The sequence below is a fragment of the Saimiri boliviensis genome, chromosome 14, assembly GCF_048565385.1.
Source record: "Saimiri boliviensis isolate mSaiBol1 chromosome 14, mSaiBol1.pri, whole genome shotgun sequence".
Lineage (NCBI taxonomy): Eukaryota > Metazoa > Chordata > Mammalia > Primates > Cebidae > Saimiri > Saimiri boliviensis.
In genome coordinates this window covers 78,764,345-78,784,562 of record NC_133462.1, presented here as the reverse complement: position 1 = coordinate 78,784,562, position 20,218 = coordinate 78,764,345, and the positions used below count along the sequence as shown (strand labels likewise).

At 40.5% G+C, this 20,218-nt stretch overlaps 1 protein-coding gene across 5 annotated transcripts in view; it reads left to right on the top strand.

Moving 5' to 3' along the window:
- Nucleotides 1-20,218, top strand: part of TAF5L (TATA-box binding protein associated factor 5 like) — a 31,534-nt gene that overhangs the window by 3,954 nt on the left and 7,362 nt on the right. For 2 of the 5 annotated variants that reach the window (XM_039464315.2, XM_003940764.4), the window contains exons 2-4: nucleotides 7,513-7,657; nucleotides 11,770-11,874; nucleotides 19,304-20,028. In XM_039464315.2, coding sequence (XP_039320249.1) covers nucleotides 7,516-7,657; nucleotides 11,770-11,874; nucleotides 19,304-20,028 — 972 coding nt within the window. In that variant the 5' untranslated portion in view covers nucleotides 7,513-7,515. The other 3 variants (XM_039464316.2, XM_074385307.1, XM_074385309.1) reach the window with 3 other exon arrangements.

The window sequence follows — 20,218 nt, the reverse complement described above, 5'->3', positions numbered from 1 at the left end:
ACCAGGTGTGATGGTGTGCATGCCTCTGGCCCCAGCTCCTGGGGAGGCTGACACAGGAAGATCTTTGAGCTCAGGAGGTCAAGGCTGCAGTGAGCTGTGATTGTGACACTGTACTCCAACCTGGGTGACAGAGCGAGACCTTGTCCCAAAATGAAAGTCTTCTATTTTACTTTTATTTCGTTTTACTTTTATTTTATTTTCTGTTAAAATTAAAAAGCAAATCTTGGCAGTTCCCTGTCTGCCTGTGATTTCAAAAGGAATATGGCGGTAGAGTTGGGTATTTTAATCCAAATCTCAAAGCTTAGACAGCACTTACAGAAGACGTGAAGAAACCAGGCAGTCTTCCCTCTTAAAAATTATCTTCAAATATGTATTGTATATGCTTTATCACAAGCAGGGTTTCCCCCCAAAAGCATCACGTTTGGGCTCCCCCGTTACAGGGCACTCTTTCTCAGACACTATTTTGAACAACAAGGTGCTCTTTGGGAAAGACATAATGGGCTAGAACAACGGGAACAACCTCAGCTGGTGCTACTTTGGGATATTTATTCAATCTTACCAAATAAGTGAAACAAAAAAATAGGAGAGATTCAGTCATTATTCCTGATAGGGGTGTGGGGTATCATGAAGTGCAAATGTTAAATGCAAAAACTAATTTTTCCAGATCTCAAAAAAAAAAGTGTGTCACTGTGTGCATAAGGTCAAAGGATCGAGACCATCCTGGTCAACATGGTGAAACCCCGTCTCTACTAAAAATACAAAACATTAGCTGGTCTTGGTGGTGCGTGCCTGTAATCCCAGCTACTCAGGAGGTTGAGGCAGGAGAATTGCCTGAACTCAGGAGGCGGAGGTTGCGGTGAGCCGAGATTGCACCATTGCACTCCAGCCTGGGTAACGAGTGAAACTCCGTCTCAAAAAAAAAAAAAAAAAAGGTATTCGTGGATAGTTGGAGTAAACTTGTTTTGTAAATAAATATATTGCCTTATATATTTTAGATATGTGTAAATTAACAAATTATAGTTAGACATTTGATTTTCATCTATAACCCTCCAAGTTTTCTCTTTTTTTAAAGTTGACTAAAAAGTTTTCTTTTTTATTTTCTTATTGCAAGGGTTAGAGTTAGACGTTTTATAGAAGGAAATTAACTGCTTCTCTGTTTCTCTGCTGAAGCAAATTGTCTTTTCCCTTCTTATTTTTTAATTAAAAAAATATTTAAGAGATTTTGTAATTAGTAAGCAGAAGTGTTATCAAAACAATTCAGTTCCTTAGTTGCACTAGCCATATTTTCACTGCCCAGTAGCCCTGTGTGGTAGTGACTACTGTTCTGAACAGTGCAGACTTAGAACACTTCTAGCATTGGCCAAAAGTCCTCTTGGACAGTAGTACTGCTCTAGAATGAAAAATTGCAGATGATTCCATCCACTCTGAGACACACACACACACACACACACACACACACACATATAAATGTTTTAATGTCATTAGACCATCTCCAAATCCTCATGTACTGCATTTGAATTCAGTTTCAGGAACAGTGATAAGCATAGGAAAACATGTTACCCCTTATTTTCAGAACAGGACATCCTATTTCTTTCTGCAGTGGTGTTTGCAAATAGAGCATTTGTGAAAGTTTTCTTTATGTGGTCAAGCATAGTGTGGTGAAGCACAGTAAGTAGTGTAGATAGCCATTCTGTAGATTGTGCCACACTCTTCCATGTTGATAAGATTTTGTACAGAAGCAATTTTTCTATGCTGTAATATAGTATTAAAAGTAAAAATTCAAAAAGATCATGAGCTTAAAATAAACTCTCAAGAATTCCAATAAGAAGCTAGATAACACTCACTTTGTTTTTAAGATGAGTTTCAAAGATAAGAAAAGCCCTGTCCTCAGGGAACTCTCCATCTGTTTAGGGAAACTGATCAAGAGTGATGGCAAGAGGGGACAACCTGCATGAGGGTTGGGGGTGATTTTGGCTTGGGTGTAACATAATTAGATTTGTCATATGCTCTGGTAGAGTCGGGCATAGTGTCATGCACTGGTAATTGTAGTTACCTGAGAGGCTGAGCTGGGAGGATCAGGAGCCCAAGAGTTGGAGCCTGGGCAATACAGCTAAACCGCATCTCTAAAGAGGAGAAGCAATTTGCGCATCGGAAATGGTTCAGTTGCACTAGCCACATCTGTTTTTTTTTTTTTTTGAGACGGAGTTTCTCTCTTGTTACCCAGGCTGGAGTGCAATGGCGCGATCTTGGCTCACCGCAACCTCCGCCTCCTGGGTTCAGGCAATTCTCCTGCCTCAGCCTCCTGAGTAGCTGGGATTACAGGCACGCGCCACCATGCCCAGCTATTTTTTTTGTATTTTTAGTAGAGACGGGGTTTCACCATGTTGACCAAGATGGTCTCGATCTCTTGACCTTGTGATCCACCCGCCTCGGCCTCCCAAAGTGCTGGGATTACAGGCTTGAGCCACCGCGCCCGGCCGCCACATCTGTTTTTTAAGTTCAGAGAGAATTCCCATTTAGAATAGGAGTTGGTGTCCTCTTCGAAGTAAGGGAGAAAACAGAATCTTAACATGACTGGCTTTTTGAGTGTTTTGTTTTCTTTTGTTTTGGTGGTTGTTTTAATGATGGATGATGGCACCATTAAGCTGGCTAAGAAAACTGGGAGAAGGAAGAGGTATTGCAGGTGGAAATGTCTGTTAATTGACTGAGTTCAGGAAGGTGGTCTGACTGTAAGTCTTGCATAAGTGGTGAGATGAAGTAGGGAAAGCAAAGAAGCAGCGGCAGACAGAAATGGGAGGGAAGAGCCACCAGAGAGGCTTGCAGTGGGAGAGGCCAAAAGAGTTTCAGGTAGAAGGTGAGTTCAGCAGCATCACATCCAGCTGAGAGATCATGAAGGGTGGTGCTGGAAAGTGACCAGTTAGATCAGACAAGCGTTAAAGAACCCAAGTCTCAGTAGCCCACTGAGGTCAGAAGCAGGGTAAGCTGGCTGGGTGGAGACTGGTGAAGGTTTAGAATCGTGTAGGTGGAAGGCTCTAGGGTAAGTAGTTGATGAAACAAGACTTTTAGAAAATCATGGAGGTCACAGCTGATGTTGGAGAAAATCCATTTCTCATGACATCTGTTTGCTGGATTTCATGATTTCCACCTTCTTTCTACCACTGCTGCCATCCCCACCAAACCTCTACATTCTTCACTGCATCCTGAGCCCCAACTACGACCTTATTCATGTGCCATTTTATTTCTTAGGACACCATGGGAAAAAACACAGCTTCTAGTTCAAGTGTATTTCTGTCAGTCTGAGCAAAGATGGAATATAAAAGGCTATCATAATTTTTAAATTCTGTGAGGTGTGACTGAAACTGAAAGTAGTATGGTTCATTTATTTTTCAGCTGTGATTTATATTTTCACAAAGCTAATTGAATACACTTTATCATGATGATTAATGCAAAGCTAGAGTTTTAGGTCCTACTTAGACTGATTTTTTTGAAAGGTATGACAACTCTTTCATTACTGTTGAATGAAGAGAACTAATAACTTGAGTTACCTAATAGACACCTTACAAAAAATACAAAAATAATTTTTTTCATCTGTTTTAAGCATAGATTTACTATTGGAAAAAAAATACAGTTACTCAAAACAAACAAACAAACAAACAGTGGCCAATGGTCAGAAGCCTCAGTTGAAGAGCTGATTTGAGGTTTGTGTAGTGAGTTTGCCTGAATTTATCTTGAACTCACCCCTACTCAAAGCTGCCATCTTACTGAGGCAGGGGGAGGGATAAGGGAGACAGGTAGTATTCTTCTGGCATTTCATGGAACTATGTAGTGCTTTAACCTGTGACGGTGGGTGAGGGTACCTCCCGGCACTCTTCTACGCACCATGTACATTAGAGCCTAAGGTGGGTGAGGGTGGAGGGGTAGGATGAAGCATGTAACCACTGAAGAGATTGACCAGACCAGAGTTCCACAACGATAGCATCTTAAGGTGTGCCAGGATTCCGTGAATCTCCACCTCCCCCTATTTCTGTAGTTGAATGTTAAGTGCGGCTGTGGTTTTCCCTGCATAGTTGTTACATTGAAATGATCATGTGAGATTTTATATAGCAACTTTGTTGAAGTATCTGGCAACTGTTAATATATGAGAATAGATAGATATCATCTCAGAATTCTTTTGATTTCCAGAAATACTAATAATGTGATGTGAAGAACAGAGTATTTGACATCTGTTTTTACCTCTGAAAGTTGAGTATTTTATGTAAATTGAAAATTATGAGAAATTCTGAAATGTTAACAAAGCATAATTATATCTAAACCCAATTTAAGTTTGAAAAATGTCATAATTATAGGAAAAGCTAGGCAGGTAACAAAATTGCAGTGTTCGTCTCATGTATGAGCCTCTCAAGAGACTTCGATCTAGTTTAAAAAAATTTTTTTTCTTTCCATATCCCTTTTTGGTTATTAGTAGTCTGGAAATCAATCTGGGTAGAGGGGACCGATTTCTCTCAGGTTCATTAATTATCCATGTCACTTGAAATATATGTGTATTGGAATAAAACCCAGCTAAGTTGATTGGGTCGTGCCTCTAGTATTTGAGTTCAGTGTGGTTACGCAAGAGCGTCACTGCCAGAATTCCTGCCCTTAAGACCCATGGCCCTACAGTTGGCTCACTGTCCACCCTCAGGAAAGCTCCCTTATCATAAATCGTGGTTTGGACTCAGAGAAACTGCTATTTGGGGCAGCTAATTTAAGCACATGTGTTAGACTCACTATTACAAACTATTGTCTAGCAATCTTAAATATGGTCCATGTTGACTATCATTCATGTTTACTCCGTTCTGTTTACTCTTTCATAACTTCACATCTTTTCCCTTCCTCCTAAGACACATATGTATATTGTCCCACCTTGAAGACACTGTGACATCGCAAGGTCTGTTTTCCTGAGCAGTCATTCCCGTGTCCTTCACACACAGGGTTTTTTCCTGTCAGAGGCAAACTGGTAGATCAAGTCCCATCTGATTTGAATGCAAATGGACATACATTAAAATGTATATCCATTCCCAAATTAGCAAAAGATTGGCAGTGTTGAAGCCAGAAAGGTTTCGGTCTCAGCTAGAGTAGGGAATTGGGCTTGTTTGGGAATGTCCGCAGACTAGGAGCTCTTGTAGTTAGGTGAAGAGCAGCTTTATAGTAAGTGATGGGAAGAGGCACTGATTGGGTTGATTCGTCTTGACTTTGGGCCACACTGGGAAAGGGCAGTACTGTCACAGCCTCTGTGTGCATGTAATTTTTTTTCTCTAAATATAACACTGAGCTGGAATCTGCAGAGCTGAAATAATATATACATATTCACACACTCGCAAGGGATTCTTATGTACAGCCAGGTTGGAGGATCATTGATAGAGCAGTGCTGATCAGTGGCCACAGATAATGGAGCAGGGACCCCACTCTTAAAGTATCGGAATCCCTGTTTTAGCAAAAAAAAAAAAAAAAAAAAGCCCAATTAAAAAGTAACCTAAGCCATCAATAGAGTGAAAGGATAATACACCATACCCAACCAAGGTAAATTTCATAGCAAGGAGAGTTCAGTATATGGAAATTTATTATTGTGTTTCATTATGTCACTGATTCACAACCACAGTGTTCTTCTTTTTAACAATCACAGACCTAGTACCCCTTCTGTGTAACAAATATTTTAACTCTTTGGCAATCTAGAAATAAAATGCACAGATAATGTAATCCTTCTGTGCATACAGTTTAAAATATATATGTCTGTATACTTGTATGTCTCTAGCCTTCACAGTTTGTTCTGTTGTATAACTTGTAGGGAATTGAAGAGTAGGTCTTCAGAGTATATAAGACCAGGCGTGGTAGCTCATGCCTGTAATCCCAACACTTTGGGAGACTGAGGCAGGAGAATTACTTGAGACTCTGGAGTTTGAGACCACCCTGGGCAACATACCAAAACCCCATCTCTACTTAAAAAAAAAAAATAGTAAAAATAAATAAAAAACAGATTTCTGGAAAAGGTGGAATTTTACATCTTAAAAAAGAATGGAAGGGCTGGGCATGGTGGCTCACACCTGTAATCCCAGCACTTTGGGAGGCCAAGGCAGGCAGGTCACTTGAAGTAAGGAGTTCCAGACCAGCCTGGCCAATGTGGTGAAACTGTGTCTCTACTAAAAATGTAAAAATTAGCCAGGCATGGTAGCATGGGCCTGTAATCCCAGCTACTCAGGAGGCTGAGGCAGGAGAATCACCTGAACCAAGGAAGCGGAAGTTTCAGTGAGCTGAGATCTTGCCACTGTACTTCAGCCTGGGCAATAGAGCGAGACACTGTCTCAAAAAAGAAAGAATGGAAGAACTCTCAAAGGAAAATTCAAATGCATGTAACTGAAACTGAAAACTTAAACACATCCAAATAAATGATCAAAAACAGATCTCCCACACAAAACAACTGGGAAACCTTGATTTAGAGAATGTTACTTTGGTAGGGATGATTGTGTGTGTATGGGTATATGCAATGCATTTCAAAATGGGCACCATATTTTGGTCCTGGAAGGGAATGTATGTTTTACATGACAAAAGTGAACCCACAAAATTCATCAAGCTGTCATTGGTCATCTGGACTTTTTATTTCTGGCAAAGTAGTGTTTGAAGCTGTGGCAATACTCAGGGCTCCTGTCGTTCTTGATAAACTCAATAGTCAAAGGAAACAACGCCTCTCTTTTTTTCTTTTTCTTTTTTGTGAACCCACAAATTAGCTTGAATTATTCAAAAATAATTTACTTCTGTTTAGTTCACTTCCTACCACTTTCCTTTCTTACAGGAATTTATGAGACATATACATATTCTCTTAGTATTGTGCTGCCTTTCTGTACCTGTGGTTTAAATAAAGAGTGAAAAAGGTAAATAATATTATACAATTAAAATGAAAACACATTTTGCAACTCCCCTACTTAGAGCTGGCAGCCTTTTCCTTGCTATTAAGAAAAAATATCACAACCCCCGTCACCATTGTTAACTTCATACTTTGTTAACATCTATTTATCTAGTTTCTGTGGTCTTTGATTTGGTACTGCCTCCTGCCTGCTTTTTTGGCTGGTTCACTGCTAATTAACACCTCTCTCAGAGAGTGGGCAGGAGAAATCAAAGGCCCTAAATTTCAGACTGACCCTGTTTGCTTTTTGTTAGCTTCTCTAACGAAAAGTTTCATGGGGCTGATTGGAATCTTGGTATTAAACAGTTTAGGGGGTGATCTAAGGACTTTGTTATCGATGCTTTTCCTCTTTTCTGTAATTGAATTTGGCTGTATTGTCATTGAAGAAACAGACAAAGTGGAAGCTTATACCACGTTGGTATTAGGGAACTTAGATTTGCGTCTTTACTAGGCCACTTAGCCACGTGGCTGGTCTTCCTCTCCCTTGTATCCTGTCCATCTGCAATGGTGCAGTTGGATGGGTTGCTTCCACAGGCCCCTGATGTCTCTGCGTCCTGTGGTTGCCTCCCTCGAAGGTCATGAAACGAGTGCGTACCGAGCAGATTCAGATGGCAGTGTCCTGCTACCTCAAACGCCGGCAGTATGTGGACTCAGATGGTCCCCTGAAACAAGGACTGCGGCTGTCACAGACTGCTGAAGAGATGGCGGCCAATCTCACGGGTAATGATCGGGGCTTGTCTGGTGGGGTGAGCCTGGAACAGGAGAACTCACGTCAATATCCATGTGGAAATACTTTCCTTCTTCTCAAGATAGTGCCAGAGAGCAGACCAAAAACCTCAGTGAGCTACATTAAGTGAATGATGTTGGCCTCAGAGACCCTGTCAGTCATTCAGAGCCATGCTCACATGTCACTTCTAATAACCTCTGGTTCCCCTGGCTAAGTCATTTCTTTCCTCAGAACTCAGTTACTTTATCTGTACCTGATGATATGTGCAACTTTTTCCTTCTGTAAACAATTAACCTTCAAGACCCTTAGGGCCAGGATCTCCCTCTGTCCCCTTGTACAGATTCCCTCTCCTCCAGCATGGAGCCTCGCATGTGGAAGTCAGGTTCGTTGAGTGAATTAGTACTTCAGGATCTGTGGTTGGAATATTAGTATTGGAGACACATTCCTGAGGTTTTTAAAATTTGTTTTTGTTTTTTGTTTTGGGATCAGATTCTATTTTAGAAAAACTTGAGGTGACTCCATCTGGACTGACAACTACAGTCATCTCTCAGTATCCATAAAGGACTGGTTCCAGGACCGTTCCGTGGATACCGAAGTCCACAAACACTCATGTCCCTGATAAGACGTGGTATATTTGGCCTAGTAGGTTACATCTACACACATCCTCCTGTAGTCTTTAAATCATCTCTAGATTACTTATAATACCTAATACAATACCTACATATTACCTTGTTCACGTGGATTCATCATAGTATTCAGTACCTGGTAAATTCAAAATTTGCTTCTTGGGACTGAATTTTTTTCCTTAAATATTTTCAGTCTGCAATCATTTGAATCCATGGATGTGAAACCCATAGATGCAGAGGGCCAACTGTAATTGTTAGCTATTTTGTGAGTTTATGTTTTTATGTAATGTATTTTTTCTTTCTTTCTTTCTTTTTTTTTTTTTTTTTTTTTTTTTTGAGACAGGGTCTCTCTCTCTATCACCCAGACCAGAGTGCAGTGGTGCAGTCACAGCTCACTGCAGCCTCAACCTCCCAGGCTCAAGTGATCCTTCCATCTCAGCCTCCCAAATAGCTTGGACCACAGGCATGCATAACCACCTGGCTAATTTTTTTGTTGTTGTTGTTATTCTTGTTAGAGATGAGGTCTCACGATGTTGCCCTGGCTGGTCACGATCTCCTGGCCCCAAGTGATCCTCCCACCTTGGCCTCCCAAAGTGCTGGGATTATAGGTGTGAGCCACTGCACCCAGCATAACATGACTTTCTTTTACTCAACTTATTTACTAGAGATTCTGAAAAAAAAAAATGTTGCTGGGATGCTTTAGGATTATTATAAACTACTTTAGTGACTGTGTGTGGAGGTGGAGTTAGCAATGATTTCTGCAGCTCAGCCCCGATTCCCTTTCTTATATGCTCAGACTACATCCTTCTCTCTTCTTTGTTCTTGGACCTTCTGTGCTCTTCCAAATATCTGTCACCACCTGTTCCATTTCTTAATGGTTTCATCCTCCATCTTAGTAACAGCAATTGCCTCAGCTCCCTCTTTTCATAGACCTTCGAAGTCAAGGACCCAAGGTTCATTGGCATTGCTATAGGAAGAGAGTGCTAGGACAGTAACAACCTGAGGATGCTCCCAAAGGAGTGGGTTCTGACTCCCTCTGAAACACTAACAGAAGCCCAGTCAGCAGTCTGCATTCACCTATTTCAGGGTCAGATCCACCCATTCTTCATTTCCTTCAAACTCCTCGGAGATACCCTTGATCAAAACAGGGCCAGATGATGGCCTTGGTATAGAATACTAAGTGCCTTATTGTTCAAATAGGGGAGTTCATTCACAAGGCCTCTGTCCCACTGTAGAGTAATTCATTCTGAACTTGCTATCCAGCCGTTTAAAAAAATCTCCTGCTGCCCTGCATCCTTTGGAACCAGAGAGCAGTAATTCTTGTTGTTGTTGATAGAAAGTAGGAATGAACATTATTAAGCAGTCTTCCAGAACTTTGCTCATCTAAGTTGTCTTAGTTTCAATAGGATAGCTTATTAGGAGAAAGCATTGTTGCTGGAAAACCACCAGGAAAAATGAGAAACATGAAATATGATTATCAGAAGATTCTGTCCTGGATTTTTCCATCAATCAGGTAATCAGAAGAATCTGTCTTTATTCAGCAGACATTTAGTGAACATCTGCTTATAGGCCAAGTGCTGAAAAGTTCCGTAGATAGCTACGATTTGACCCTAGCTCTAAGAAGCAAAGTGTTCTAGTTGGGAACTGAGGCAGGTAAATAAGTGATGATAGAAAAGCATCAGGTAGAAAGTTCTGTGAAGGAGGAGGTTCAATGGTAGCAGAAAAGATGATCATCCAAATTAGGCTGGTAAACCAAGGAAGTCTCCCCAAAAGGTCTTGTGGTTCCTGATGTATATTTGGGGGTCAGTAAATAGTCAAAGGAACAAGCTGAGTTTCAAAGGAAACCGAGACATTTACCAGGGAACAAATTGGAGGAGGGTATCCAGGTTTTCACATGTGAATTTTAGAAAAATTAGTCCAGTGGCAGTACTGATAGGGCCCAGCCCAGAGTAGAATCAGGAAGAGTAGTTAGAAGGTGCAGTCCAGTGAGAAGTGAGGACAGCCTCAGTTGAGGAAGTGGTCGTGAGAGTGGAGAGGAGAGGATACATTTAGGAATCCATAGGATGTAGTGATAGAATAACTAAAGGTGGGGGCAAGAGGAAGGAGAAGGAGGAGTCCTTCCCCTACATGTGGGCTTGCAGCAAGTCCTCCATTTCTGGCTGTTTCTGACTTCTCATGGCACAGGTTGACTTTCCTCTCACCTGTGTTTCCCTTTCTGCGTGTTTCCTGTTACAGCTCCTCAGTCCTGCTGTATTCATCGTCATTTCTCCATCCATATTCCATTGTCCAAAATGCATTAATGTTTCATTCAGGACACTGTTAAAGGTGGCTTCACTTGGTTTTTAGTCACCTTCTTTCCCCAGTGTTCCCCACTCCTTCTGTAAACAGGAGGAGAATGGTTTTTGTTTTTTGTTTTAAGAAAGCATAACCTCACAGATGGGAGGTCTGTGAGTGTGTGTTTACATACTGAATATTGAGACTTTCCCCCGTGCCAATTCATCTGCCTAGAATGCTGCAGCCAGCACACATGCTCCAGGAAGGCAAGTAAATGATCCTTCGCTGGTGAGTCCAACTTGCCCAGGAAGAAAGACCAAAAGACAGTGATGTTAGGGCATTGGTCACCCTGGAGGATGAGCCTCAGCACCCCAAGTTTCCATCAGCACTGGAGTGCCTCACTGTCAGACAGCCAGGGGCCATTGGACTCTCGAAGTTACATCTCATAAGAAGGGCAGATGGAAAGAAACGGAAGAAAACTTCAAAAATACCTTGTTTCTAATACTTAAGATTCAAAAATCATATCCTGTTGGGGGGAAAAAAACATTGAGAATGAAAAAAGTTGTCCATTAGATACATGATAGTAAGAAATAAAAAATCATTAGGTATTATAAGTAATCTAGGGGGAGATAATCAGTAAAAGGGTTGAAAGGTGAGGAAGGTTTTCAGAAAGTTAGTAAAAAAGACAAGAAATGGAATCATGGGAGAAAAAAATTAAAGGATTGGTTCACGGGATCCGACCTTGAAATTGTAGGAGTCTCAGAAGATAGGAAGGAATTATCAAAATGTTTCAAGAAAATCTCAGAACTAGAAGACATGCATTTCTAGATTGAAAGGGCCTGCTAAGTGCTCAGTACAATGGTTGACAGTGGACCCACACCAAGGCACCTGTGAAATGTCAGAACATAAGGTCAAACGTTTCCTGATGAATCTTTCATGAGTTTATGCACCTGTCCACTCTCTTTCACCTTGTCATGTGCTTTATGCCTTTCCTTCCTTGGCCCTCATTTTATTGGGCTTCAGGAGGGCGAGGAGAGAATCAAGTGTCATCAGTCATATTTAACCCAGCACACTTTGGAAACCTGCTGAAATGGCAGTTGCTGTGCATGCACACACAGCACCCTCCTCCACCCATCCTGCCACATACTGGATTAATAATCATCTCTCTGTTTCCTGCCCTGCCTTGTGTATCTTCTTCTCTTTAGTGCAATCAGAATCTGGTTGTGCCAACACAGTGTCTGCAGCCCCTTGCCAGGCAGAACCCCAGCAATATGAAGTACAGTTTGGACGACTGCGGAATTTTCTCACCGGTAAGTACGCAGCTCTAGAACCTTTTCTTATTAAGAAACAGAGTAAGCTGGGCGTTTGAGACCAGCCTGGCCAACATAGTGTAACCTCGTCTCTACTGAACATACAAAAAATTAGCCAGGCCTGATGGCAGGCATCTGTAATCCCAGCTACTCTGCAGGCTGAGGCAGGAGAATCGCTTGAACCTGGGAGGCGGAGGTTGCAAAGAGCCGAGATCACACCACTGCATTCCAGCCCTGGCAACAGTGCGAACTCTGTCTCAAAAAAAAAAGAAACAAAGTAATACAGACCAACACGGGGCACACTGCTTATGAGTTAGCCCTGCTCCACAAGGAGCAGTAAAAAGAAAAATTAAAAAATAAAGTATTGTAAATTTCCCTCAGAACAAGCTATCTTCCACGATTGGTGTTAGGTACTAGGGATTCGAAGGTACTTTTAGCACAGTTCTTGCATTCAAACTTATGGTCTATTAGAGTTCCTGAGAGAGTTCAATCGTGAGGTTTAAGTTTACAAGGGCAGAGCTCTGGGTGTTTTATTCATGGCGTTCAACACAGTGACTTGTGACTTGTATTGAATAAGCAAAAGCTGTCAGCTATGCAGAGAAACATCCTTAAATACAGCACATTTGAAATGTACGTTATATCGCTACTAATAACATAGTACATTTCACAATGGTCTTTGCCCCTTATTTCCAAAAGTGCAAGTAAATAGTCCTTATGAATAAACAGGCAAAAATACTAGAAGTTGTCATTTAGACCAGTTTCTGAGTGGGCAGAATGACCACTTGAGATAAGAATAAAAATGTACTAGGCCGGGCACAGTGGCTCATGCCTGTAATCCCAACACTTTGGGAGGCCAAGGTGGGTGGATCTCCTGAGGTCAGGAGTTCAAGATCAGCGTGGCCAACATGGTGAAACCCCATCTCTATTAAAAAAAATTTTTTTAAAGGAGAATATAAAAGGTACTGTACCCTCTGTTAGGAAGAAAACCATTAAGAGCCCAGAAGATAAGTGGGAAAGGGATGTGAATATAAAAATTTACACCAGGATAACTCACTTTAGCAATCAACTGAGTCTATTAATACTTCACTGCAAAAATCATTGCAATTCTGTAATAATAAAATTATGCTAATGAGTTTATTTTATTATACAGCTATGCTTCAATGATTTTTTTAAAATGTATGTAATGTCATTAGGGTCATCTGAGTGTCACTCATAATGGAAATAAGTCATGTCCATGACAAGAGCCATCTCACTGTCATGAGTCAGAATATATCACTATTATAATTATACATGTGGTGATTTACTTTTTTGTCTGTTTTCCTCATTAGACTATATGCTCCATGAGGGCAGGGACCATATCAACATATCTTATGACAATATCTACCCTGGCATGTAGTCAGCACTTAACATAAATATAGGTTGAATGAATGAAGGAGACAGGCTCAAAGAAGCCAGATAATTTCCTTCTTTTTCTTTTTTTGAGACAGGGTCTTGCTTTGTTGCCCAGGCAGGAGTGCAGTGCCATGATCTTGGCTCACTGCAGTCTCAACCTTCTGGCATCAAGTGATCCACCCATCTCAGCCTCCTTAGTAGCTGGGACCACAAGCGTGCACCATCACACCTAGCTAATTTGTTTTTATTTTTTTGTAGAGACAGGGTCTCACTGCATTTCCCAGACTGGTTTCAAACTCCAGGCCTCCAGCAGTCCTCCCATCTTGGCCTCCCAAAGTGCTGGGATTATAGACACAAGCCACCACACCCAGCCAAGACATTTCTTCTCTACCAGCTTCCCTACCCATAGTGTGGTGAAGTAAATCCATCATTGAGAGATAAATATCATATTTTTTTAACTGTGTAAAATAACTTTCTAAAAACTGAGTTAGAGTTGCTTAAAGCCTCAGAAACCAATGCCAATGATAAAAAATATCTTTACATTTTTATCTCTGAATGAAAAAAACCCTTCTTATTATAAATTCAGTTTTTCTTTTTTTATCCTTAGTAGAAATTGAGCACTGCACTGAAATATTCAACATTTATATAATGTGCAGAATTAATGGGACTTCCTTCTTTTCAGTTTAAACATAATAGACTCATTTTACTAAAGCCTTAATCTTCATGATTTTTCACAAGATTGTTTGGTCAGAACTTTATATTTCAAAAAATTATAATCTATCGACCATTTCCTTTAAGTTCTTGTTTTGTTTCAGAACTGAGAAAGTTGTCTGTTATTTTGTCTCTAATTTAATTCTTTAATCTTTTGGTTTAAAAGATCATTATTTAAAGGTGGTTAATATATGTTGATCACTTTGTACTGCTTCTCCTGGAACAATTTTCTGTACCCTCAGGTCTCTGAAGAGCAGTCAACCAAATCAAATGAACAGTTATTTCCTGAGCACCAAGATAAAGTAAAAGATATACTCATTAATCTATTTTGGAAGCAGTCCTAACGTAAAAAGACTATAGGTAAAAGTTTTTAAATAAAATTTGAATATCACAGAAGCACTTTCACAGACCAGTATGAGATCAGTTGCTGAATTATATACATATAAGAATTGCATTCAAGTCAGCACTTGAAGAATGGGTTGAGTTTCAGTGGATTGGAAGAGGAGGAGGAAGAAGAGTGATTTGGTTAGGAAATAACATGAGAAAAAAGGCAGGCTTAACAACTGTACAGAAACAACTAAGGCTTTGTTAAGAATGGGGCTTTCAGACTGGAGATAAATGAATATTAGTTTGAAAGCAGTTTGTAAAATTACTTGTAAGAGGAATGGCAGGGAGACTGACATGTTAATTAAAGTGCACATCAATCTTGAGAAATGAAGTGAGGAAGCACCAGAATTTGATGGCATTGTGGAAATAGAAGGCAGGGGCTTTATTTCATAGTTAAATTACCAAGGTGGAATCTCCAAGGCTCAGGAGTAAAGGAGGAATGGCTCCTGACAATGGCTCAGGAGTGGAGATTAAGGTTTGAGACTGGAGTGGAGATTAAGGTTTATTGAATAGGAGTAAGTCAGAAGAGTTTATATTTTTTAACTCGTCATGGCAGTGGCATCCTACTGCATAGCTTGCAGTGGGAACTTTGAGGCTAGGATTTAGGAGAAAGGTAAAGCCTTGTGATAAAGAACATGCAGCATCAGCTACATGAAGATGCTTATTAAAGTTTGAAGAAATGATAAAATCTCAAAGGAAGATACTAGGGAAGGGTTTATAAGAGTATCTAAGCCTGTTTCCACCTGAATGTATTTTTCCTCCATAGGTTGTTAATGGATGAGAGACTCTGTGAGCTCACCTATTGCTATAGGCCCTTTTCTTCAGGAGGTGTAGTGGGAAGAGCACGGACTTAAAGTGAAATGAGCATTTGAGGAATAACAGGAGGAAGAGGAACTAAAAAGGGAATTATGTTAAAAGCAGGACCAAGTAGTGCGAGATTTCAGAATAAAGGACAGAGAAATACTAGTCAATAGATAGGATCTATCTGAAGAGAGGTAGAGGAGAATGAGGACTGACAGGATTAGTGTTTAATTTAGTATCCTTTTTACTACCAATTTCCATGAACTCCATGAAAAACTCCCATTTTTTTCTCATTTACTGCCAGTACAGTTCAGCACCAGGTAGGCATTCGTTACATTTCAGTGGGTAGATAGAAGGAAGAAAAAGTATACTTTCAGAGGATATGTTTGTTACTTTTGCAGCTAGAAAAAAAATATATTTTAAGTGAGCACACTTTCAGTAAAATGTAGAGTGTGTTAATGATTGCAAGGAACAGAATTAAAAATGGGAGTTAGAATTCTGAATCGCACCTTCTTCCAAATTGATCAGTTGTTTTGTTTTATACCCAGCACACTATTCTCTTCAGACAAGAGAGAGCAATTAAGCAATTTTGAAACTATGAGCTGAAGCAACAGTGAATTTCAGTAAGTTTTAACGCAGTACATCACTATTTGTTGATAGCTAGATTTTTTTTCTAAACTTAATTAAAATGCCTCTCATTTTAGAAAACAAGCCTGAAATTATGTTTCTAAGGCATTGAAAACAATCCTTCATCCCAATAAAATACAAAAGAAATAGGATGAATATATAGAGGTTTACTTTAAGGAATTGTCTCATGCAGTTGTAGAGGCTTGGCACGTCCAAAATCTGGACAGGCCAGCAGGCTGGAGACCCGGGAAAGAGTTAGTGTTGCAGTTCAAATCCAAAGGCTCTCTGCTGGCAGAATTCTTTCTTCCTAGGGGAAGATAAGTCTTTTTCTATTAAAGCCTAAACTGATTGATGGATTGATTGAATGAGGCCCACCCAGTTTATGGAAGGTAATCTGCTTTTACTCAAAGTCTACTGACTTAAACGTTTTAATCTCATCCAAAAACAAAAACAAAATCCTTCACAGAAACATTTAAATATTTGAATATCTAGGTACCCTGCCCACTCCCTCCCCCCACCTCTGCAGTTTGACATGTAAAAAGTAACCATTGTAAGTCCACCCCTTGTTAATTTGGCACCTGTATGCATCTCCTTATTCCATACTTAATCTCCAAATAAAGAGAATAAAAAGTTCATGCTCCACCTAACCTGATAGCATTATCCTGTGTACAACCAAAAAACACACTAACCTTTTCCCTGGAGGAGAATGCAAAGTTCTTGGATGATGTTTACTCCTCTCTGTGATACTCCATAATTTAGATACTGTGGGGTAAAATTAATAATACTTAAATAATACTTAAAATTAATAATACTTAAATAATAATACTTAAATACTATGATATGAAGTCTGGCTCCACATGGCAGCTCACACCCTTATCCCAGCACTTTGGGAGGCTTAGGTGGGCACATCATTTTGAGGTCAGGAGCTCAAGACCAACGTGGCCACCATGGTGAAACCTCATCTCTACTTTAAAAAAAAAAAAAATACACACACACAACACACACACACACACACACTAGCTGGATGTGGTGTTACACACTTATAATCCCAGCTACTCAGGAGGCTGAGGCAGGAAAATCACTTGAACCCAGGAGGCAGAGGATGCAGTGAGCCAAGATCACACCACTGCACTCCAGCCTGGGCAATGTAGCAAGACTCCATCTCAAAAAAATAAAGTCAGTAATCCAATGTTATATGATAAGGGGAAAAGAAAGGAAAGAAAGATATTTGCTTAATATATATCTATATATAGATATGCATACCCAAACATTCATAACAAAGTAAGAAATATAACAATTAGAGTTCTTGTTTCTGTAGCTGATCACATGGTAGTTGCTATATTCGTGGCTGCCTTCTTCCGCTACCCATTCTGTATTCCCTTTGCACTCAACTAGCAAGCTGACGTGGTTCTTTACCTGGTGGGGTGACCCAAACCTTCATTCTTCAGGGGTGTGGGCCATTGGTAGTCCTGTATGGAGTGTTGTCATTTTCATTGACTGTAATCATGGGGCAGGGTACAGAGATGTCCTAAGGGATCTTCTTAAGCCAGACATACTCCTCCTTACCCCCATTGTCTAGTAGTTCCAGTTCCTCTTGGTCAGGATCAGTCACCCCAGCCAACACTGTAATTCCCTTCCTTGCCTGTTGATTCAGAGATGTGAGAAGAAAGGGGCTGTGTGGCTATCTTAACTTCCAGTTTAGTGGAATTATTGTAATTTTTCATCTTCTAAATAATGTATTTGAGTAAGGATACATTTATTCTGAAATGCATATTAGGAATATTATACAGATTGATTTACCTTGTGATAAAGTAAAATAGGATATTAAGCAGAGATCATATGCAGATATCTTTTATCATCAAATTAGGGAGCAGGATTCTCTGATGCAGTGTTCCTCAGTCTTAAACCCTATATTAATAATGCTTTTTCATGAAAAAGAGGTTCCAGAACATAAGTGCTGGCTTTAAACATTTTTATTTTAATTTATTTAAATATGTACAAACCTTATACTAGATATAAAATGTTTATGCTTATTATATTTCTTTATGAAACCCAGACTTTTTTTTTTTTTTGAGACGGAGTTTCGCTCTTGTTACCCAGGCTGGAGTGCAATGGCGCGATCTCGGCTCACTGCAACCTCCGCCTCCTGGGTTCAGGCAATTCTCCTGCCTCAGCCTCCTGAGTAGCTGGGATTACAGGCACGCGCCACCACGCCCAGCTAATTTTTTGTATTTTTAGTAGAGACGGGGTTTCACCACGTTGACCAGGATGGTCTCGCTCTTGACCTCGTGATCCACCCGCCTCGGCCTCCCAAAGTGCTGGGATTACAGGCTTGAGCCACCGCGCCCGGCCCGAAACCCAGACTTATTACGGATAAGGGAGAAGCAAAACCCAAAAGCAGTGAAGTTGAAAATAACACTGAGTGAATATAACGGATGGATTTTGCTGGAACTAACTTGCTACTGCAAACAGGCATCTGGATACCACCGGTGACTGTGACGCGGGCTTGGCTCAGCTCAGCCCCCCCGGGGGGCTTCTGCCCTGCACTTGGCCCTGCTTTCTCCCCACTGTGTATGAATCATGTCGAAACCTTTGCTCTCTCGCAGCATGCCTTGAGCACTTATTTAGGTGTCAAATAGACCTCTATTCTTTTATCATTAGCCATGACTTCAAGCTGTACACCTTTTAAATAACATTCTCTTGTCTTACAGTTTAATGGTGCTAAAGTCTCAAATTAGTAAGTAGTTTAGTCTTAATGACATAAATATTTCTTATTTGTAAAGTATCACTGCAAAAGAGAAATTTAAGTTGTGAACCAACAAAATCAGAGTGAATGCACTGACGAGACAATTGTGGATGAAGGCTGTCATGTTAACATAGGACACGCCAGCCTGTGTAGCCAGGCATAATAATGAACCCACTAAAATAAGTACTTTGATTTTACTTCAGATGATGGATGCCAAATGTAATCACAAAACACAAATTCTAGAGCACTGAAATCACTTGTCAATACTTACTTGTTAAGCCGACATCCAGCTAATTCTGAATATATTTGTGTTAATTATTTTTTACATTATCATCAAGTTTTAAAAAATTGTGAAGAACTGAGTCTTCCAAGAATATGTCTAAGTACCCTCAGATATCGGAGGTCCTCAATTTGAAGAAACACTAATGTATTGGGAAAAAAATACTAAACCTTGAAGACCTGGGTATAAGCCACTATACTGTTGTGAACTCTGGCAAGCCACTTAATCACTCTGGGTATTAAGTTCCTGGGTTATGCCCAGCTTCAAGGCCTGATTTGCTAGACTTTGGAGTTCATGCTCTTCTTTACTCAATCAAAAGGCCTTTGGAATTCCAGAATCCTGTGTTGGGCTTATAGTTCAATCAGTAATCTTAAAAAATGGGGTCCTGGCAAGAGAGTGTTACGTGCCAGTGGGTCTCTCAGGAGGAATCACATTATTCTGTAAGATGATGCTGATTATAAAGGCCTCATTTTCTTTCATTATAGATTCTGATTCCCAGCATAGCCACGAAGTGATGCCTCTCCTCTATCCTCTCTTTGTCTACCTCCATCTCAACCTGGTCCAGAACAGTCAGAAGAGCACAGTGGAAAGTTTTTACAGTCGCTTCCATGGAATGTTTCTGCAGAACGCTAGCCAGAAGGATGTCATTGAGCAGCTACAGACCACTCAAACCATCCAGGACATCCTGTCTAACTTCAAGCTTCGAGCATTCCTAGATAACAAGTACGTGGTCCGTCTCCAAGAAGACAGCTACAACTACCTTATCCGCTACCTCCAAAGTGACAACAATACTGCCCTGTGCAAAGTCCTCACCTTACATATTCATCTTGACGTGCAGCCTGCCAAGAGAACAGACTACCAGCTGTATGCCAGTGGCAGCTCCTCCCGCAGTGAGAACAACGGCTTGGAGCCCCCTGACATGCCCAGCCCTATTCTACAGAACGAGGCTGCCCTGGAAGTCTTACAGGAGAGCATTAAGCGCGTCAAAGATGGGCCTCCCTCCCTCACTACCATCTGCTTCTATGCCTTCTATAACACAGAGCAGCTGTTGAACACTGCAGAAATCTCCCCTGATAGCAAACTACTTGCCGCTGGGTTTGATAACTCCTGTATAAAACTTTGGAGTTTACGATCCAAGAAGTTAAAATCAGAGCCCCATCAAGTAGACGTGTCCCGCATCCATTTGGCTTGTGATATTCTGGAGGAGGAGGTATGAATACCATTTTATTCTTCTCTGCACCTGCTTTCCTAATTTGCTTAGAATGTCCTTACCAAACACGATATATCTTGGAATGGACTTCCTAGTTTTCCTCATCATACAGCTAAAGCCAGACTAATGTCATGTAACCTGTAGCCGTTGAATTCCTGCACATGCCTAACCTAAGACATAAAAACAATTT